Consider the following 23,083-nt stretch of genomic DNA (forward strand, 5'->3'; position numbering starts at 1 on the left):
GTTTCTTCTTATATCAACTTGTCTTCTATGTCACTCACTCTTTCTTCTACCTCATTAACCCTAGCAGTTAGAGCCTCCAGTTTGGAACACATCTCATTTAATTTATTTTTAGTTTTGGTCTGATTAGATCTCAATTCTGTAGTAACAGAGTTTCTAGAGTCCTTTATGCTTTTTTCCAGAGCCACCTGTAGCTTTATAATTGTGCTTCTTCTGAATTGAATTTCTGACATTGTATTTAAATCCACATTCAGTAACTCTGTGGCAGAGAGTATTGCTTCCAATTCTTTCTTTTGTGGTGAATTCTTCTTTCTAGTCATTTTGTCCAGTGCAGAGCGGCTTGTCAGAAGCAACATTTTTTCTGTCTGTAGCATTTCAGCTGTTCTCTCTTCACCTCTCAGGTCGAATTCATAGGTGTTCAGGATGTTTTGAAAGTTATCTAGGTAAGTTTGTGGGACCAGATAAGTTGAGGGCCCCTACTCTTCCACTATCTTGCCTCCTCCTTTTTTTTTTTTATAAATTAATTTTTATTGGTGTTCAATTTACCAACATACAGAATAACACCCAGTGCTCATCCCGTCAAGTGCCCCCCTCAGTGCCTGTCACCCATTCACCCCCACCCCCCGCCCTCCTCCCCTTCCACCACCCCGAGTTCGTTTCCCAGAGTTAGGAGTCTTTATGTTCTGTCTCCCTTTCTGATATTCCCCACACATTTCTTCTCCCTTCCCTTCTATTCCCTTTCACTATTAGTTATATTCCCCAAATGAATGAGAACATACACTGTTTGTCCTTCTCCAATTGACTTACTTCACTCAGTATAATACCCTCCAGTTCCATCCACGTTGAAGCAAATGGTGGGTATTTGCCGTTTCTAATGGCTGAGTAATATTCCATTGTATACATAGACCACATCTTCTTTATCCATTCATCTTTTGATGGACACCAAGGCTCCTTCCACAGTTTGGCTATTGTGGACATTGCTGCTAGAAACATCGGGGTGTAGGTGTCCCGGCATTTCATTGCATCTGAATCTTTGGGGTAGATCCCCAACAGTGCCTTGCCTCCTCCTTTACAGAGGTTTTTTTTTTTTTTTTTTTTTTTTTTTTTAAAGCTTGAGGAAGATGGTTCTTCATATTGTCTACAGGCAGGAATGGTATAGGAGAGCACAAGAATGAACACCTTTAGTCTGTTAGTGCCACTGGGAGGCCTTAATTCTATCAAGGGTTATTGATGAAGTAAAAAAGACCAGAGACCGGGGAATCCCTGGGTGGCTCAGCGGTTTAGTGCCTGCCTTCCGTCCAGGGCGTGATCCTGGAGTCCCGGCTTCAAGTCCCACATCAGGCTCCCTGCATGGGGCCTGCTTCTGCCTCTGCCTGTATATATATATATATATATATATATCTCATGAATAAATAAATAAAATCTTAAAAAAAAAAAAGACCAGAGACCACCTCCCTAGGAATAGCAGTAACATTTAGTCTTTTACTTTTTATTTTTTTTTAAAGATTTTATTTATTTATTCATGAAAGACAGAGAGAGAGAGAGGCAGAGACACAGGCAGTGGGAGAGGCAGGCTCTATGCAGGGAGCCTGATGTGAGACTCGATCACAGGACCCCACGATCCCAGGATCATGCCCTGAGCCAAAGGCAGACGCTCAGCCGCTGAGCCACCCAGGTGCCCCACATTTAGTCTTTTAGTGAGAAACTATAAAATGTTCTAAGAACAAGGAGTATAAAATTCTACTCAATACCAACAAATAGCAAGTTATATGCTTCATTTCTGTATATTAGTCCAAGAGGGGAAAGGGTCAGAGAGGATACAAATCAAAAGGAAAAAGTCAGACGAGGATAAAGGAGTAAAGAATCTGATAAAGGGAGAGAGACTGATGTGTATATAGAGCCAGTTTATGGAAAAGCACATAAACACAAAGACAGAGAGACCACAAACAAACTCATGCCTGTGTGCATTCACTTGCCATCCTGGTGCCTGGGGAGTCTCATAAACACACGTGTAATCACCGGCTTCTGTGAAATGGCAGCCTCCTCATCTGTCTCTGCAGGACTTAACAGTTTTGTGGTAAGCACCTTGAGAATAGAAACATCTCATTAGATGATTGTGAAAGTGTGCCCTTTTCTCTTCCCTAATATCACACTGTGTTTTGGAAAGTCCAGGTGTAGTGTGGGTCTACTGTCTTAGTACTTGCCATGAGGAAACTAAGAGTGGGGAGGCCTTTTAGCATGTCTCAGAGCTTCCTCCTACTTTCCTCTCTTGTGCAGTGCCCAGGCCACCTTCCTGGTCTGCACTAGTGCATCCCTCTCAAAAGCAAACTCTGCACGACAGCCTACGCAAGCTAGCTGGGTTTCCTTGCATGGTGGATGACATAGCTTCTCACTTGCTTAATCTATCGTCATAATTTGGCAAACTCCTACTTTTTTTATCATAATGACAAAAAAATGAGTAATACAAGTAAATAGGAGTAAGTTTTTATTCCTTTATTCAACAAGTACTCAATTGAAGGGCAACTATTCGAGCACCATCGTAGGGACTTTGCATAGCAGTCAGGAAGGCCAGCATAATCCTTGTCTCATTTATTCAGCCTTTTGTGGGAAGACAACAATAAAATAAATGCTAAAGTGTTCTTTTTTTTTTTTTTTTTTTTTGCTAAAGTGTTCTGATGAAAATATACTACTTATTTCTCAGATAAACACTGAGTTTCCCTTTGACTCTCCTCATCCTTTTTGCTCTCTTACATTTTCCCCATGTAGTTCAATTAGTAGAAGAAAATAAAGACAAGATCCCATTCCCTTTGATGTTATAATATTAGAGCAGGCCAGCTCTAGGCGAGGATGATCCTTTCCAGTCCTTCATTCAGCTCTGCATTGACCAAGACTCCTTCCCAACTCCCTAGGCTCCTTTCAAATGACTTTAAATTGTCTTCTTGTCCTTTCACTTTTTCCAAGAACAAAATTTTAGTGAAATTCTGAGAAGTTAATGAGAAAGTAGTTTCCTCAAGAAAGAGAGGAAAGCATAAAATGTGGCTCATCCAGGAGGCAGCTTCAGTTCTTTTGCCAATGGGATGGAAGCAAAAAGTTGACATTTATTGAGAATTGAGAATTATTGGGAATTTATTGTTACATTCAAGACTCTCTTTTAGGCTCTAGTGTCTGGAGAGAAAAAACTTCACTGCTAATAGAGTCACAGTATTTCACTGCTGCTTGGGCAGGTGCCATAGTTTTGGTTACCTAGCATCCAGGCCCCTGTCCTAGGGAAACCTGCTGTATGTGTGTTGATGAGAGGGTGGGTCTTGCTTCCTATGGTGGGAACTGAGGGGTTGGATTTGTTTCTCCCACATCACTTGTCACTGGGTATGAGCAAGGACCTTAGACTTCTCCAGGTGTCCTGGCATGCACTTATGTCTGGGGCTTTGAGTCTAATAGACACAAAGTCCATTGACAGATATCTCAAGTCCAGTGTCATATCTAGATGTGTGAAGTGACTGTGACAGTGTTCTTCACTGCTGTAAAGATGAAGACAGCACAGCCTCTGCCCTCCTGAAGCAATGTGTGATAACTATACTTAGAAGGGGACACAGTAATTAGGGAGCAGTGGGTTCTGTCTTGACATCTGAATGGCCCTGGACTTAGCCAAACTGTGGAAGGAGCCTTGGTGTCCATCGAAAGATGAATGGATAAAGAAGATGTGGTCTATGTATACAGTGGAATATTACTCAGCCATTAGAAACGACAAATACCCACCATTTGATTAGACATGGATGGAACTGGAGGGTATTATGCTGAGTAAAATAAGTCAATCGGAGAAGGACAAACAGTGTATGTTCTCATTCATTTGGGGAATATAAATAATAGTGAAAGGGAATAGAAGGGAAGGGAGAAGAAATGTGTGGGAAATATCAGGAAGGGAGACAGAACATAAAGACTCCTAACTCTGGGAAATGAACTCGGGGTGGAGGAAGGGGAGGAGGGCGGGGGTGGGGGTGAATGGGTGACGGGCACTGAGGGGGGCACTTGACGGGATGAGCACTGGGTGTTATTCTGTATGTTGGTAAATTGAACACCAATAAAAAATAAATTTATTATAAAAAAATAAAAAACTAAAGCTTGTCACAGCACACTAAAAAAAAAAAAAAAAAAAAAAAAAAAAAAGAATGGCCCTGGACTTAACACAGGCCTCATGTGTTCCAGAGTATAAAATGCAGGTTAGGGTGACAACAGCAGAGGGAGGCAAAGGTAGGTTTCAGGATCAGAGGAGTAAAGTTTATTATGACACAGACAATGCTGGCTCTTGCTGCTCTTGAAAATCTGAGCAAGGGAATTTATAAACATGTGGGATGCCCTTACTCTCCACAGACAAGATGGCATTATGCTGTGGATTTGAAAATATTCACAAATAACGTGTGGAATGTAGTTTTCCATGGATTAATGTGGTTTGTGTTGAAAGTGCATATATATAAAAATATATACATATTTTTCTTATATGTGGTTTTGCTTTTAAGAGCAGGTAGATTTTTTCCTCTTAAATGTAAAAATGCTAATTTAATTTAGTTTTGCAGCATGGGAATGGGATGCTAATGTGACTGAAAAGAGCAGTTCATTTTTTGTGGGTTTGACCATTTCAGAAACTTCACATTTCTGAAAAATATTATTAATAGGAAAATAAATTTGAAACCACAGTCCAGCTTCAATGAGGAATATATAGTGTTTTTCCATTCTACTGCTTAAATAGTCCAAAGATTCTATGCCTCAGAGCAGAGACTTATTATAACTTTGCTGCATAGGAAAATAGAGGACTCCAGAGTAGATTCTGAAATGGTTTTCCCCATCCACCTCTGGATCGCTGTTCTTGGAAAACAGTTTTTGGGTTAGCCCAGGGGAGCTTTTTGTTTTGAAGAGAAATGTCCAGTAGCATGCAGCTACATGGTAGTGCAAAGACAACTAAAGACACGACTGCTTTTAGCCCCTCACCCAAATACTGGGTAAGTATTTTGGAGTATGAGAGTCTCAGAAAGATTAATTATATACATACATGAGAAAGATTTCCAGTTCTTCCAGACAAGCATATTTATTTATTCTGTTTTGATTAATTGTCCTGGGATGAAGTTTTTACTCAAGCCTGATTCCCCAAATATTTATCACTTTTGAGCTTGTTAGCTGAAGACCAGGGCTTTGCATTCTTACATATCCACACAACCTTTATGCAGCTTGGTAACATGAGGCTACATGAAGAAACTCTGTGTTTTGAGGATGAGGGAGATGATGGTCTAGCCATACTCTGAACTCCTCAGACTGACTCCTAGGACACATGGGGAAATCACCCTTAGAAGGAATAATCAGTGAAGGAGACTTGAAATCCAATCATGAGAGGGAAGCGGGGTGGTTGATCTGGAGAGGAGAAAACTTCACTGCTAATAGAGTCACAGTATTTCACTGCCGCTTGGGCAGGTGCCATAGTTTTGGTTACTTAGCATCCAGGCCCCTGTCCTAGGGAAACCTGCTGTGTGTGTGTTGATGAGAGAGTGGGAACTGAGGGGTCGGATTTGCTTCTCCCATGTCACTCGTCACCTGGGCGTGAGCAAGGGCCTTTAGGCTCCTCCTGGTATGCTTATGCCTGGGGCTTTGAATCAAATAGGTGCAGGGTCTATTGATAAGGTATCTCAAGTCCAGTGTCATATCTAGATGTGTGAAGTGACTGTGACAGTGTTATTCACTGCCTACTTCCCTTGGCTTCTGACTCAAATGAGCCTGGTTTTCTTGCATTCTAATAGAGAATAGGAATACATAATTCTAATAGAATTTGTGAGTCTCTAAGATCTTTTATTTAAGTTTTTAAAAATATTTTTAAAGATTTTATTTATTTATGCATGAGAGACGCAGAGAGAGAGAGAGAGGCAGAGACACAGGCAGAGGGAGAAGCAGGCTCCATGCAGGGAGCCCATTGTGGGACTTGATCCCAGGTCTCCAGGATCAGGCCCTGGGCTGAAGGCAGGTGCCAAACCACTGAGCCAGGCATCCCTCTAAGATCTTTTAAATAAACTCCTTTTTTTTTTTTTAATTAAGTTAGTCCATGTTAGTTTCTGTTATTCAGAAACAAGGATCCTGACTGATATAATTGCTAACAGCCTGTAATGGTTTCTTATTTCTAGCTGGAATTTTTAACCTGGATCCAAGGATAGCTTTACAGAATCTTGTGTGTATGGTGTACTATATATGTAGAATTTTGGATATTTGTGCATTCAGATGGGTGGAGGGTCTATAGCTTTTATTCAATTCTCAAAAGTTTCTGTAACTCTAAATAGGCCAAGAACCACTTATCTGCAGGATACAATTTAAATACCTTAGGAAATTTTACAAAACCTTGATGATCTGGCCTCTGTCTACTGCTTCAGTTTTCTCTTTCATTGTGTTTCCTGTCGCTTCTGCTCTTCGTCTTCATTCCATGCAAGTCACAGCTAAGTACTGTGGATTCTCTAAAAGCACCTCATGTTTTTTATTCTCCATGTCTTTGCTCATGATGTTCCTTCTGCTGTAAGTTCCCAGTCCTTTTTTTTTTTTTTTTTTTTGTTCTTTACCCCACCTTTTAGTTGGTTTTCTGTGCACCTATTCATCAGGTTTCACCTCTTCTGTGAAGGTCATAATCTCTGTGCTCCATCCTCTTGGCTCACCTGATTCCAGCTTTGCCATCAGCCCATGTCACATTAGCATCTCGTGTGAGTGTGTCTTGGGGCATTCTCCAAAGTCACTGAAGGTAGCTGCACTGCCCAGGTACATCTCTGTGGAGAAGTTAACCCCTTTGGGGGCCACAGTGGGCATGTCTGTGGATAAATGCCTCAGGCTTCCCATCTGCTGTTTGGCCTATTCTGAGGCACTTTCTACATGGCTCTTTAGAGAGGCCCCTGAGCAACTGGTACCCCAGTTGTCCATAGTGGTAACCTGTTCAGCACCTTTTATGGGCCTTTCTTTTTTCCTGTCTCCCTTTCCTTCCTCCTCTGTTCCTTCTTCCTAGATTGCTGTTACCTGCTCCCAAGTCTTTGTCTCAGCCCCTGCTTTCAGGTTAATCCAGATCAGGACAACCTCTTTGACTTCATGCCTCTACGTGAGCTCTGAGGAACTGCCTTAGCATCTGTTGTTGATAAATCTTGAGTGATTTCTCTCGAGTAAACTATTATTTCTTTTTTATTTTTCATTGTGATAAGAACAGTTAACATGAGATCTATCCTCATAACAGATTTTAAGTGTTATATTATTGTTGACTATACATACATTGTTGTACATCTTACTTGTTATTCCTCTTATTTAACTGAAACTTTATGCCTGTTGATTAGTAATTCCCCATTTCCCCTTGGGCCCTGGCAATTACTATTCCAGCCTTTGATTTTGTGAATTTAATGACTTTAACTACTTCCTATAAGTGGAATCATGTAGTACTTGTCTTTCTTTTGTTGGCTTGTTTCATTTAGCATAATATCCTCAAGGTCCATTCATGTTATTGTATATTGCAGAATTTCCTTCATTTTTAAGGCCGAATAATATTCTTTTACATGTATATACTACATTTTTAAAACCCATTCATCCCCTGGTGGACACTTAGTTTGCTTCCACATCTTAGCTATTGTGAATAGGGCTGCAATGAACATAGGAGTACTAGTATCTCTTTGAGATCCTGATTTCAGGTTTGTTTTTTTTTTTTTGATGTATACCCAGAAGTGGGATTTCTGGATCATACAGTAGCTCTATTTTTAATTTTTTGAGGAACCTATGTACTGTTTTCCATGGTGGCTGCACATTTTGCATGCCCACCAATAGTGTGTAAGGGTTCCAGTTTCTCCACATCCTCACCAACACTTTTCTTCTGTTAAACTATTACCTCTTGAGGGTAAAGAGCTTATTTTATTCATTAGCGTTCCCTCAGTATTAACAGAAAACTGTATCCTCATCAATGTGTGAAAAAAACATAAGACATGAGAGCTTTCTTCAGATCTCTCAAGGACTGTATTGTGTTTACATATCTCTGGAGAGCAGAACTAAGACTAACCAGTAGAAGTACAAGAAGACAGAGTTTAGTTCAATATGGAGCTATCAATACATCTACGGTGGTGGGGGATGGTATTTTTTAGTAACAGTGGCTTATTATGGCATGATGACCCACATGGTTTACCCCCTCTTCCCTCTCTAGCCAGGAATTCCTGTAATGGAGAGTTTTATGGAAAAAAGTCTCATGTGCAGATGCCCACAGGGAACAGGGAGGCATGTAGACTAGTGAGATGGGCTGAGTGTCAGACAAGTGGGAGTGGAAGGAACTATGTGGAAATAAAGTATGTACATTCTTTCTAAAAGGGCTAGTTGTTCCTCAGCTCCAGTCAGCGACCTTTGTGCAAGAATATAGGTTCAGTGCTGCCAGACTTCAATTTTTCAAGGGAAAGCAGAAATCCAGATTCTTATATAAAAATTCTCAGTTTAGGGGTGCCTGGGTGGCTCAGATGGTTAAGCATCTGCCTTTGGCTCCAGGTACTGGGATCAAGCCCCACATCGGGCTTCCAGCTCAGCGGAGAGTCTACTTTTCCCTCTCCCTCTGGCTTTCCCACTGTTTGTATTCTCTCTCTCTTTCTCCAATGAATAAATAAAAAATTCTTTAAAAAAAATTCCCAGTTTAGAATACAATACATGGGCCAAGAAGGCATCACTGTGGCAGGGCGTGGACCATGGGTTGTTAGTTTGCAACCTTTGTGTAGCATGTCTAGTAAAGGATGTTAAAACTTCAAGTGTGAGGACAGCCTCCTCGAGAGACTGCCCTAGGGTCTGGTCAGTTTGCCCTCTTCAGGTCTGTAAGCACACTCTTCCTGTTCCCAGCTCAAGTCTTTGGCCATCCTCTGTGTGGATGATCTGTGGCTTGGGCAGCAAGGAAGCTCTGTGGCTTGGGCTCTCCTTTGATACTTCCCACTACTGTTCCACCACCAAACCCTGTCATTTTAATGCATCTTCAGCCTTTCTAGCACTTGGATATCTGCTGCACAGTGGTCTCATAGTTTTAAATCTGTTTAGCTGAGTTGTTAAGTTCCTCAAATCCAGGGCTTCTAATTCCCATGTCTTTCTTATCATTTGGAGCATGGTGTGGGGCACATAGCAGGTGCTCAATAAGAACTATTGGTTGACTGATGCTAGATGGCCATCTTACTCAGGGCTTTTGTCATCACTTTTAGAAGATGAGGTAATAAAAAGGCTCTTAAGTAAAAAATAAAATGCAATTAAGTCAGTGGAACTCCTTCAGAGATTGAAGAGGCATGTCCTCCCCATCTCCTGTTGACCTGCTGTTAGAGATCTTATGAGGAAAATGGTGCCTAGCGTGTTACTTTGTCACAGGCTCTTTCTCATTCTTTCTCACTAAAGATGCAGCAAAAGAAGAAATTATCTGTTCCCCTTTTAGATCCATTGATTAGAGATGGGTTCTGATGATAAGCTATGCAGCCATCCTTTTAAGGTAAAAGTGAGCAGGCACCTTTATGTTACAAAGATTGTCTAAAAGAAAAAAAATTATTTTAACTGGTTATGATGATCTATTTCTCTTCCTTCCCTTTCATATGAAACACATTTTGTTTGTTTCAGAAATCTCCTTTCTTCTACATCTGTGAAGCAAAACACAATATAAACAATTCTGTCATCTGTGATAATTCGTATTAGGGACACTTCGGACACTGGCACTTATTGTCTTTTAGCCTCTTTTAGTCAACTTTTCCCACTTTTTTGGTGAAGGTGCAAGTAAGCATAAATTGCCAAAATAGTAGGTCTTCTCTATTGCATTGGTCCCATAATTGTTTATTTTGCCAGTTTCAGTGTGGTTTTGCTACAAAGACAAGGAAATGACCATTCCTTCAGTGAACATTTGCTGAGCCCCTACAATGTGCCAGACCCTATCTCAGCTGCTGAAGATACAGAAGTGAAATTCTGTAGACAAGAAAGGCCCTTGCTTTCCCGAGGCTGACCTTCTAGTGGTGAGAAACAACCACAAACTGATGGACAAATATATATACCAGACATTTGGGATGGTAGTTAGGTGTTGGGAAAATAAAATAGGATCGAGAGAATATGTATGTGAGGGAGTTAATCTAGATCGGAACTGAGGGAAGGTCTCCTTGAAGCTGTGCCAGCTGAGACTTGAATGGCAAGTGGGGGCCAGCCATGTCAAGATCAGGGGGAGGAGCATTCCAGGCCAACAAAATAGCTCCTGCACTGGTCAGGAGCCCGAGTGGTGAGTGTCCTGAAGACACAGCCAGGAGGTCAGAGGGAACAGGCAGCTTAAAGCTAATAGCTAATTAAATTATTACATAAGTGAACTTATTCAGCAACTTTTGTATTTTAAATGTTTATGGTCACGATCATTTACATCTTAGAATCTGTGTCATGACTTCAGGATTAGACTCAGTCATTATCCAAGACTCTCACTGGAGAAAGTCAGTGTTTCAAAGTCTGTGTGGTATATCCTGCTTTGAAGCCTCAAATTTCCCATGATAGGATAGGACACTAGTAGTATTTTAGGGAAAGGGTATCTGGTGTAATATTCTTAAATTTGTCTCGGAAGTAATCATGCATGTGGTGAACATAGTAAGAAACAACTTCCTTCATCTTTTAATATGATAATTGCTCTCAAGGATTTTAAGAGTTTATAGACAATTGGAGCATCTGGTTTTAAAGTTAACTGGACAAGGAAGAAAGCTATTATGGACAAAGTTTCATATTTTCTTGGGTTTTTTTTTTTTTTTTTGGTATCTGTACAAGAGACCCAATGAGTTCCCAGCATAAAACAAGCCAGAAAAAAACAAAAACAAAAACAAAAACAAACAAACAAAAAAACAAAACAAGCCAGAAACCCGGACCCAGAGAGCATTTCTGATGTTCAGCCAACATAGAACTGCTTCTCCTCCCAAAGGGTGGTCTCCAAATCTGTTGTAGCCTTTGGCAAAATTTTTATATCACAATTGAAAGCAGATGCCCTTTCTGCCTTCTCCCTTATTGTCCAACTTCCTACCGTTCGGGGGTTGTGGGCTATGGCAGTCTGGCACACACCTTCACAATGCCCTGCAAGAGACCTCAGTAGACATTCAGAAGTCTTGTGTGAAACACTCTGCAATGGAGAATAGATAGAAGAAATGCCGGGTTTGTGAAGTTCTGGTCATCTGGTCAGTGCTTTCTGAATGTTTCTTGTCACAAATGAAAACACCAGCCTAAGGTTTAGTATAAAACACCTTGCTGGGGAAGCCTGGGTGGCTTGGTTGGTTAAGTGTCTGCCTTTGGCTCAGGTCATGACCCTGGGGTCCTGAGATGGAGCCCCGTGTTCCGCTCCCTTCTCAGCCGGGAGTCTGCTTCTCCCTCTGCCCCTCCCCTGCCTGTGCTCTCTTTCTCTCTCTCTCAAATAAAATCTTAAAAAAAATAAAACACCTTTCTGGACAGTTTCTACTTTAGTATATTTAATCCTAGTAGAAAATATTTCATCTTAAAGGATCATGTAATCCTAAAGAAAAACTAAAACATACTGTCCCTAATGGAGGATGTTGAGTTTTATTCCAGGATATGACCCTCAAATGTGTCTGTATTTCATAGACATGACATTGGGAATCCAGAGTATCAAAAATCACTAAGTTCTTGATTAAAAGAGACTTATTAGATATGACAGTGAAATATAACGTGTGGGCTTTGTTTGGATTCTGGTGTAAATCAACTGAAATTTAAATGACAACTGGGAATGTTTAATATGAGCTGAATATGAGATGATACTAAACACCACTGATAATTTTGTTATATGTGACAATGATATGGATGTTATGTAAGGAAATGTCCTTATTTTAATGTACAATCAAATACATAGAGATGAAATGTCACATCTATAATTTATTTTAGAACACTTCAGCAAAATACCAACTGAAACAAATATGGCAAAATGTTAGTAATTGCTCAGTCTAGGTGATGGGCTTATAGAGTTTACTATAATATTTCCTCTACTGTCCTGTATATTTGAAAATTTTTTTATAATTTAAAGTTTGAAAGATCTCTGCACATTAGTGCACAGACAGTACAGTGATTTGTCAGCTAAGCAGCACTGTTTTGTGATTGTGGTAGATGCTGCTTTTTGTGCCTTCTGTGCTGCAGCTGTAAATAGCAGTGCACCTGGAAACTAGATGATTTCTTCATATGTGGGACATTAGTAAAAATGAATCTGTATTCTCCTCTTAACCACCACCCTCCCCTTCCCCCCTATGCTCTGATTTTAAACTTGGCCTATGATTCTAAGAGGTGAAGTATGGAGGTAAAACTGAAACATGCAGAATCCTAAAGCTAGTATTTTAAACATTTTGCTTTGACCTAAAAACAAAAAACAAAAAAACAAACAAAAAAAACAAACAAACAGTCTTAAACTACAGTTACTAAAGTCATTTTTCTTCCTTTCAGAATGTATAATCCATAACCTGGATTACATTACCATATATAAAATTATTGGCACTGTCTCAAGCACATGCTTGTCAAGGCCATCCTGCCTTTTTCCTTTTCTGTTCAGAGAGTTTGAGGAGCTGTTATTAAATCTACCTGTGCTGTTTCTTTCAGAAAGCATGTTTTGGTGGCACTATATTCTAGTACTGGATATTGGTAAGACTTTCTTACTTTCGGATATTTTGATATTCAGACCCTAAAAGAAATTATGTTCCCATTTTGGCTGAATGTATTGCCAGAAATAACAAATTCAGTGTTTTTTTTAATAATAAATTTATTTTTTATTGGTGTTCAATTTGCCAACATACAGAATAACACCCAGTGCTCATCCCATCAAGTGCCCCCTGTGCCCGCAACCCAGTCACCCCCCCATCCTCCTCCCCTTCCACCACCCCTAGCTCATTTCCGAGAGTTAGGAGTCTCTCATGTTCTGTCTCCCTTTCTGATATTTCCTACCCATTTCTTCTCCCCTCCCCTCTATTCCCTTTCTTCAGTGGGTTTGTTATTGCGGCGTGGGCCGACTCAACATGACCTGACTACTGGTGGAGGAAAACATGTGTTTTTATTCCTACCTACATTTAACTTGTAAGTTCTCTTTTTCCATGTTTTTCATCCATACTTAGTGTCAGTCGTAGAGTCAGTAGCAAAGGGTATCTTGCTGTCCCATTTCCTCAGCCTCAAAACTGTAGGAAGCTGTGAGCCGTGAGTATTGGCACCTCATTTATTATTATTATCATTATTAGTATTATTGAGCGACAATGGATATATGGAGGTAACTTGATTTTGAACTAGGATTAAAAATGAAGTCCTAATCATATACCATCATCAACAGTGCCTCCTGTCCTAAGAGGCACTACTGAAAGTGCTCTGGGGTGAAAGGTTTGTAGTGTGGAATGCATGGAACTAGAAGACCGGCTTTCTGACTTAGGCAGTTGGTGAACTTTGTGGACATAGACTGTTACCACGGAAAGTGTTTGGTGAGCATCAGTGAGTGCCATGGACAGCAAGAGTGGTATAGAGTCCCCAGATTGTTTCCAGCTGGGGCCATCATGGCTTCTCAGGGCATAGAAACAGAGAGAAAGGGCAGGAAACTATTTCTGTATGGCTGCTGAGAATCCTGAGAAGTGAGGACTGTTTGGGTAACTCTAAGTAGAGGAGTTTGGCTGGAGGGAAGACTTCCTGGTGGGACTGATTATGCTAAGAGCAGGAATCTGGATTATGGGAAACACTGGCAAGGCAGTAAAAGTTTGGGGCAGTAACATGAGTAAGGCTGTGTGGTAGGGGTTCAGTCTGGCAGTGTTGTGCTCAAAGTGGGTAGGAGGAGAGATTAAGATAGGGATATTGATTTGGAAACCACTGCAAAATAGTTCAAGTGGGAAAAGTAATAAAAGTGTAAATTTGGATAATGACAGTAGCAATATAAGGGGGGGATGATTACAAGACATGTTGCAAAAGAACTGACTAGATTTGATGACTGAATTTAGGTCCTCTTTGAAAGAGAACAAGAAAATTCATATGAATTTGCATCATCCTATTGATGTAAGCAGTTAACTGTGTTTAATATGCCACATATAACTGAATTGAGAATGTTTGAAAGAAAACTTTTAATTTTTTATTAATTTATAGAAAGTTAGTCCCACCCTTGTAATTACTAAACTTTGCACAAATCCTAAGAATGGCTGTTTACAGGATGCCTGGAAGGCTCAATGGCTGAGCGTCTGCCTTTGGCTCAGGATGTGATCCCTGGGTCCTGGGATCAAATCCCACAATAGGCTGTTTCTCCATCTGTCTATGTCTCTGCCTCTTCCTGTATGTCTCTCGTGAATAAATAAAATCTTAAAAAAAAAAGGAGGGAGCTGGGGAATAAATCCCCTGACCTACTACTCCCCCGCCCCCCCCCATTTCTCAGTGGTTTGTCTTTCCCTAGTCTAGATGGCAGGGAAATCCATGAGGGTAATCATACAGGTCAGCCTCCTGAGGCAGAAAGCAGGTTAGAGAAGAGCAGAGAGTAGAATTGGGGGTGCAGACAGAAGGTAACAGTCACAATTAGCATCCTCTTTACAATATATAACAACATGGGATGGGGAGAGGAATGCTTGGAAGGAGATCTTCATAGAATCACAAAATGTTAGGCCTGGAAGTAATTCTCAACCTTGTTTTAGAAATGGGGAAATGGAACTCTATAGAGGTAGCAGCTGGATACAGCTTAATTTTCACAGAGCTGAGATGAAATGACAGACTTTTAGATTCATAGCCCTGGCTCTTTCTAGTAGGCTAAATGGCTCCCATATAATCACAAATTCCCCAGGCCCACAGCACCAGCTCAACCACTTCAGCAAGGTTGAAAATGGTAAGGAGGTCCCAGTTGTTATTCAAGGGAATGTGTAAGCATTATAGATAAAGCCATTGCAGTAGGACATGTTTCTATAACTGAAGTTAGAGTCATTGTGGATAATCTAGAAAGTATAAAAATTCTTCATTTCTTTCCATGAAAGAGAAACCTATTTAAAGTTTAAAGTATTGATAATGGAGATAGAAATGGAAGTCCTTGATGACTAGTTCTCTTTGCATTGGGTTGTCCATTGAATATTTCTCACCTTGTTCCCTGTTCCCTTTCTTCCTAAGTGCTCACCTTCAAACTCTACCAGCGGGCAAAGCATGTGTACAGCGAGGCTGCACGGGTGCTTCAGTTTAAGAAGATATGTGAAGAGGCCCCTGACAACATGGTTCAGCTGCTGGGGGAGTTAATGAACCAGAGCCATGCCAGCTGCCGGGACATGTACGAGTGCAGCTGCCCTGAGGTGGATCAGCTAGTGGACATCTGTCGGTGAGGCCAAGAGAGCAGCATGGTGGAGGTGGGGGGGCGGGGGTACGACACTGCCAAAGAAATTGTTTAAATGAATGAAAAAAAAAAGGGCAATATTTTCATAACCTTCTAAGTGAAAGGAGAGCCTTCTCCACTTCCTCTCTGAGGTGTCATACACAGAGCTGAACTTGTTCTCTCCTAAATATCTGAGGGAGAAAGATTGGAGACCTGATTCCACCACTTTATGAGGCTCCTGGTTTGAAATCAGTTCTCCCATCTTGCCATTTTAGGATGATTTGGTATTTCAAGGAGCTTTTCTTAGATATGGACCCTGCTGTTACTTTCTCATCATATTTTAATCAGTGCTATCTACAGCAATGGTGGCCCTGCCAGCATCTTCTATATGGTGTCCAAAGTTTAGTAGAATTATTCAAAAGAAAGGAGAAAATAGACATGGGGGCCTTAAACCTGATGGGAGTGTATTCAGGGACAGGGGAGGTTACTGAAGGAATTACTCAGAAAGCCAGCATTTCCTGCCTTCCAGATTTAGATTAGGCAATTTGGAAAATTAAGGATTTGACAAAAGCCTGGTTTATAAATGGTTGATTGAGACAGAAATGTAAAGAGGAAAACTCTTTCACAAAGCCTGAGAACAGCTTCCTTATAATTGTTAGAGAATGAGGATAAAGAAAGGAGTAAAATGGTTACTTTACCAGAAGGGATTTCATTGACCTTGGGAGAACTGAAAGGGAAATTGGGAGAACCCTCAAATGGCTAGACATTATTTCCACTGTAAGAAGATAGTACAGAGCTGCCTGCAATTAGTCATGAAAATATAATTAACCACTTGGCGCCTATGGCTTGCCTCACTCATTGCCACACTCCCAGCCTGAAAAGTTTAAATCAGCTAGCTCCAGTGATCACAAATGGCATGTATAACCCAACTTGTAGAGAGACTTGAACATAGCATTGATGAGGATCATTCTGCTGACGTCAGAGTTTGCTCACTAATTGCCAAAAAGCCTTCCAGAGCTTGTTCTGTTACAAATGCTCTTTTCTGAAAGTATCAAGGGCCCAGTAAATGGAAGGAACAAATATTGTTCAGTTCTGGAAATTAGAGAATGGTTTGTGCAGAGATCAGGAAGGTAGTAGGATAGTTTGAACCCCACCTGAAAGGCAGTGAAGGGGCATTTGTCAGCTTTCTGGAATTCCCTTAAAGAACTTTCTCTTCCTGGGATGGCCAATTAGCTCTTGCTCTTTTGAAGCCTACATTCTCCTGGGGAAAGAAGGAGGTGACAATTAAAAATAAATTGAGTGGTAGTGATAAGTGCTATTAAAAAGAAAATAGAAGGGATAGAAAGCACCAAGGTTAGGGGGATAATCTTTCTAGGAACTCTGAGGAGATGATGTTTGAGCAGAGACCTGAAGGAAGTGAAGAAATGAGAACAGCAAGTGCATAGGCCCCAAGGTGGGAGAGAGTAGCAGGTGATGAAGTAAGAGAGGTAGTGGGGACGCATACCACATGGGCCTTGTAGGCCATTGGCAGGACTCTGGCTTTGGGTGGAGAAAGGTGGCAGTGCAAGTGCTAAAGGATCTGATGATCCAGATGCACCTTGAAGGAAGATTCATAACGTTGCTCTGTAGGTGAAAGACAGGAATCAAATGACTCTTGGGTTTTTGGCCTGAGAAATGTTCCTCATTTCTGTAAAAGCCACATTTTGGGATGGCAGATTTCACATTGTGTGGTCAGAATGATCTCACTGTACCATAAGGTAGGAAGGTAGGCAGGGGTCTTTGATATCTGAGACGGCACTAAGAGGTTAAGTGATTTGAACAAGTTAACGTAATGAGTCTGTGCAAAGCCTAGCTCCTGATCCAGTGTTTTTGCCACACCTCTTTCTCTCCCTTTGAGTTTACTCAGATAAGAAATGTGGGTCTTTTTTTTTTTTTTATCTATTTTCCTCTGTTGGCTTTAAAGCTTTAATAATGGAGGTTTTGGTTGTCATAGTGTGTGGTGTTGGAACATTGAACAAAACCTTGCTGAGGCGGGGAGGCAGTGTGTGGAGTGGGACAACTGAGTTGAAGTTAGGAAGGTTGAGTTTCTAGCTCTGCCACTTTTCCTTCTGAGCTCTGTGCTTTTGGACTGTTGTCTTATGATCTCCGGTGTCTTTTCTGTTCTAGCAGTCCATAGGTATATATACATATTTTAAAGATTTTATTTATTTGAGAGAGAGTGTGTGCACATGCAAGCAGTGGGAGGAAGCAGTAGAGGGAGAGGGAAAAGCAGGCTCCCCACTGAGCAGGGAGCCTGATGTGGGGCTCCATCCCAGGACCCTGGGATCATGACTTGAGCCAAAGGCAGGTGCTTACCTGACTGAGCCACTCAGGGGCCCCAGGTCGATATATTTTTTAAAATATGGTTCCAGGGGCACCTGGGTGGCTCAGTGGTTGAACATCTGCCTTCAGCTCAGATCGTGATCTTGGGGTCCTGGGATCAAATTCAGCATCAGGCTCCTCATGGGGAACCTGCTTCTCCCTCTGCCTATGTCTCTACGTCTCTCTGTGTCTTTCATGAATAAATAAATAAAATCTTTTTAAAAAATGGGTTCCAGTGTAAGATTTAGGGCTGTGTCGTAAAAGGGAAGAGCACCTTTTATTTATTATTTCATTTATTTGTTTTTGGAAGCTCCTTTCTTAATAACTGAATTTAACACTTAAACATTTTATTTCTTAAACTATTTCTGCCTAGCCCATTTTAATCTGCTGTATTGTTTTTCTGAGGAAAATTCAGTTCTGTCTAATATAAGGAGTGCACTCCCTTTTTATACAGTTGTTTTTATTTGGAAAGTCAATTGCTAAGCATCAAAATTAGTTTCTACTTAAGCATATAGGGACCAAGTTTCCAATATCGAAACATTACCTTTTGGCATGTTGCAAATATTGGCCAGAATAGTTGTCTGGTCCTTGAACTTTTTATATAATTAATTTTTTCTTTGCTGCCACTATAACCAGCAGATAGTCTTCAGATGTTCCCACTGGTTGCCAGTTACAAAGGTCCTAAGTGGCAGAGCAACCTCAGAGGATAGCCCACAGGAACTAAAGTAGATGCAGTCATTGATGCCATTCCTTCCATGAGCCAGCAAATACTTTTCAATAGGGTGTTTGTGTCGTATGTGACAATGATGTCTGAACTCCACTTTCAAGAGCTCTCATGCTTTTTTGTGTTGTGGATGTAAGCAGGAAGAGAGAAGAATGCAGAATGAAAAAGATAGTGGTGATATAGGGTGGTTAAAATTGGGAGACAAATATGGATAATAGAGAGCTGTAGATGGTAAAAGTGTAGAAAGGTTCAAATGAAAAATGAGACACTCTTAAGCCTTGGTTGCTCCTGAAGCTTCATGACCATTGCACTGGGCCAGGCAGAGGAGGCACTGGCTGTGCTGCGAAGGATCCTGGAGAGGCCTGGGACACTGGTACATAAACTCAACTTTGGGGAGAGTATTATTTTGTTTAAGAATCATGATCATCTCCACACTTCCCGTCCCCTTTAAAAAATGTTAACGACTAAAATAATAAATAAATAAATAATTAAAATAAAATAAAAATGTTAACACCAGTGGAGCAGATGTAACTATGACTGGGAAGCCTGAGAAGATTCGTTGCCTTTAGTAGAAAGAAGAGGGCAGAGGGAAGCTGAAATGGGTGCAAAGAGGAACAAGGCCAAAGACAATCTTTACTCCTTGGTCCACTTTAAAATTTCTTTGCTTTTCCTGAAGGCCTGCTTGGAAACTATTTGCGTGAAAAGGCAACTAACTGATTGAGTTAATGAAGGATTTCAATGTCCACATACCTAGGGCATTACATACGAGCTAAAATCTTTTTTTAAGTTTAATTTTTAAAAAGGTCTTATTTAAATTCCAGTTAGTCAACATACAGTGTAATATTAGTTTCAGGTATACAATACAGTGATTCAATACTTCCATTCAACAGACAGTGCTCATCACAAGTGCACTCCTTAATTCCCATCACCTATTCCACCTTCCCCCCACCCCATAACCATCAGATTGTTTTCTATAGTTAAGTCTGTTTCTTGGGTTGCCTCTCTCTCTCTCTTCCCCTCTCCCACTCTCTCTCTCTCTCTCTCCCCACTTTGCTCGTTTAAATTACACATTTGAGTGAAATCATGTGGTATCTGACTTATTTCACTTAGAATGATACTCTCTAGCTCCAACCATGTGCTTACAAATGGCAGGGTTTCATTCCTTTTTATGGCTGAGTAATAGTCCAGTGTGTGTGTGTGTGTGTGTGTGTGTGTGTGTGTGTGTACACATACATACATACCACATCTTCTTTACCCATTCATCAATTGATGGGCATTTGGGCCACTTCCATATCTTAGCTATTGTAGATAATGCTGCTATAAACACAGGGGTGCATGAATCCCTTTGAATTAGTGTTTTTGTATTCTTTGGGTGAATACCTAATAATGTGATTGTTGGATTGTAGTTCTATTTTTAACCTTTATTTTATTTTTATTTAAATTCAATCTGCCACCATATAGTATAACACCCAGTGCTCATCACATCAAGTGCCCTCCTTAAGGCCTGTGACCCAGTTACCCCATCCTCCCGTCGACCTCCCCTTCAGTAGCCCTCAGTTTGTTTCCCAGTGTTAAGAGTCTCTCATGGTTTGTCTTCCTCTGATTTTTCCTTATTCAGTTTCCCTTCCTTCCTTTATGGTCCCTCGTACTATTTCTTATATTCAGCATATGATATTTGTCTTTCTCTAAGTCAATTACTTATTTCACTCGGCATAATACCCTCCAGGTTCCATCCACCTTGATGCAAATCGATATTTACATATCCTTTCTGATGGCTAATATTCCACTGTATATATGTACACCACATATTTTTAACCTTTAGAAAGGTTAAATGCACCAGCTTGCATTCCCAGCAACAGTGCAAATGGTTCCTCTTTCTCCACATCCTCACCAACACATGCCATACAAGCTGAAATCTTAAGGTGATCTAAGCTAGACTATATTCAAAAGACATCTCTAGGTAGCCAGCCTCTAGGGACAACGTGTAAGAAGCTACTATATGACCCAAGTAGGGAGAAGAGGGAATGAAAAGAAGGGATTTTTTTTCAGTTGAGCCTTTTCCTGTTCTTTAAGAGAAAATCAGTTTAGCATCCAAAGAAAGGACCAGGGAGGGAGAAGGAAACTACATTTATGCATTTAGACTGTTTATTATTTTTATTAAATTAACATCAGAAAACCTCAATTATGTGAAACAAAGAATAATGAAAGAAAAAGATGAAGCTTGTCCAATTATAAAATAACTCTACTAAATGAACAAAATATAAATTTTAAGAAACAGCTAAATTGTAAAGTAGGATTCATTGAGAAACTAGAAGAATTTTGAAACCAGGTCAGTTATATGTGAGACAGCTCATTTGTTACTGGTTTTCTTGGTTATACTTAAGAAAGAATAGTTAATGCCTTTTCTTTCTGTTTTGACACTTGCTGAAATTAGAGACCTCATTGCTGCATCAATGTCCAAGCTATTAAGGAAGATGAATGACAAATGTTAATAGGCTAACAAAGATTAGAAAAGTTAATTTGTATAATATATAAAGTCTTTTCAAACTTTATTCCACAGCTAAGCTGCTCAGCCTCTTGTACCCATTCTCCTGACCAGTCAGGGAAGAATGAAGTGTAAACCCATATTTGTATGTTCCTTTCCCCATGATCTTGAGGCTAATCTTCACACTCTGACAAATAAAGGGAGAGGCCCATTTCATCTGCGCTTAGGGGCGCACTTCTATTAGGCTCTCACTTCTCTCTTCCACTTACTGTCCTCTCCAATCCCCCTGCTACACATATATGCCATTTGTAGGAACAACTGGTCTTTCATAGCCTTTAGTGGCTTACATTTCTCGAATAGACTTGTAGTTGTATTTTCTTATACTTTCTCATTTGAACAGTATTTGAAGTCTGTGGTTTTTTTTTTTTTTTAACATTTTTTTTTTAATTTTTTATTTATTTATGATAGTCACAGAGAGAGAGAGAGAGAGAGAGGCAGAGACACAGGCGGAGGGAGAAGCAGGCTCCATGCACCGGGAGCCCGATGTGGGACCCGATCCCGGGTCCCCAGGATCGCGCCCTGGGCCAAAGGCAGGCGCCAAACCGCTGCGCCACCCAGGGATCCCGAAGTCTGTGGTTTTTTGAATCTAAAGTAATCTGTAAGTGTTTCTAACTTGGCTATAAAAGTCATAGAAATTGTTCTGGAAGGTCTATTTTCCTGAGAGATGGATTCTAGCCAGAGGATTCTAGGCTGTAGAGCAGAAGCTAGAAGTCTTTCCAGATTACATTACTGGCAAGCTTATATTTATATATATATATATATATATATATATATATATATATATATATAATATACGTAAGTGAGCTGTCTCACAAGTAACTGAAAATTGTTTTATGTGCCTCGGGAAATTCTATTTTAAAATTTGGCTATTTCAAAAAAAAAAATAAAAATAAAAATAAAATTTGGCTATTTCATAAAAACCGTATTTTGTTCATTCAAAAGAGATATTTTATAATTGGGTAAACACCATCTCTTTATTATTATACTTTGTTTCACATAACTGAAGTTTTCTAACATTAATTTAATAACAAAATAAACAGTCTGGATTGATATTTTAAAACAAATAATCCAACAAGCATGTATTAGAAGTTACCAGATGCCTGGAATTGTGCTGGTCTGGGATTAGAGAGATACAACCTGTCCCTAAATTCAAAATATTCTGTAATAATTAACTTAATACTCATGTGTATAATGTATAAATATTTTGAAATAAATAAAATTGATTTAAAATACAAGGCATGCAAGGATTCTTTGTAGTTTATAGCAAAGTTGGGTCTTACTGCATCTTCCTCTACCCTCCTGCATTTTTTTTGTGCCTTATATCTTACTAAGTGCTTTATGGTCCAATCAGTTCATTTAAAGTAGGAAATTTTAGTCAATCTGTATTGGGTGCCTGGAAAATTAGTTATATGAATGTACTTTTCAGTGATAAAAGGATCAAAGGGAGCATTCTTTATAATCTGCATCTTTCATCTGCCCTAGCCTTTGTTTTGTAGATCATGCTTATAATAAGGCAGAGGCTGCTTTTGTTGTTTTGGCCAACCCTTCCACATGATTTCCAATCCAGTCATCACAAAGTATTTGGGGGATTCTAGGGTTTTGATTTTCCTAAGTCTTGCATTGCTTCTCTGATGTGCAATAGCTCAAGGATCTATATTTTTAAAGTCTTATTGTTGTCACAGGGAAAACATGGCTCACCTACTTTTCTTTCTTAGTCTGAAGCTTATATTGATCTCCTAAATTGAGGATTTCTCCCTGAATTTCTATGGCATATGCTAAAGGGCATACTGAAGACCAGTTTGGAACACTGCAGACAGGACCTTTCTGACTTTGGGAGTGTATATAGCTCGGCAGCTGCTGACCAGCTACTGGGGCAGCCCCTTGATGTGTGAACACAAGAGCCACTGACTCCGGCAGAAGGCTATTTATAATAGCATTTATCATTTTCTGAGAAATTTGAACCCTGATGATTTCAGATCATATGGCTGATGCTGCCCAGTCCATTTTCATCTGCAGCAGACAGGGTGGTGACAGAGCAACTCTCAAAAGTGAATAAATTTACCCAGAAAGTCTTCAAGCTTCTGGAAACTACCAGGATGCTGAGGGAAACAAGCCCTTTGGCACGATTCCTATGGGTTTT

At 40.2% G+C, this 23,083-nt stretch overlaps 1 protein-coding gene across 5 annotated transcripts in view; it reads left to right on the plus strand.

The window, feature by feature from the left end:
- The window catches only part of GALK2 (galactokinase 2), a 126,663-nt gene that overhangs the window by 100,692 nt on the left and 2,888 nt on the right, over positions 1-23,083 (plus strand). For 3 of the 5 annotated variants that reach the window (XM_025998681.2, XM_025998680.2, XM_025998682.2), the window contains one exon: positions 15,118-15,319. In XM_025998681.2, coding sequence (XP_025854466.1) covers positions 15,118-15,319 — 202 coding nt within the window. Of the gene's footprint in view, positions 1-12,606; positions 12,649-12,986; positions 13,078-15,117; positions 15,320-23,083 lie in introns of all 5 variants that reach the window. The other 2 variants (XR_003235014.2, XR_011997379.1) reach the window with 2 other exon arrangements.

This window comes from Vulpes vulpes, chromosome 15, assembly GCF_048418805.1.
Source record: "Vulpes vulpes isolate BD-2025 chromosome 15, VulVul3, whole genome shotgun sequence".
Classification (NCBI taxonomy): domain Eukaryota; kingdom Metazoa; phylum Chordata; class Mammalia; order Carnivora; family Canidae; genus Vulpes; species Vulpes vulpes.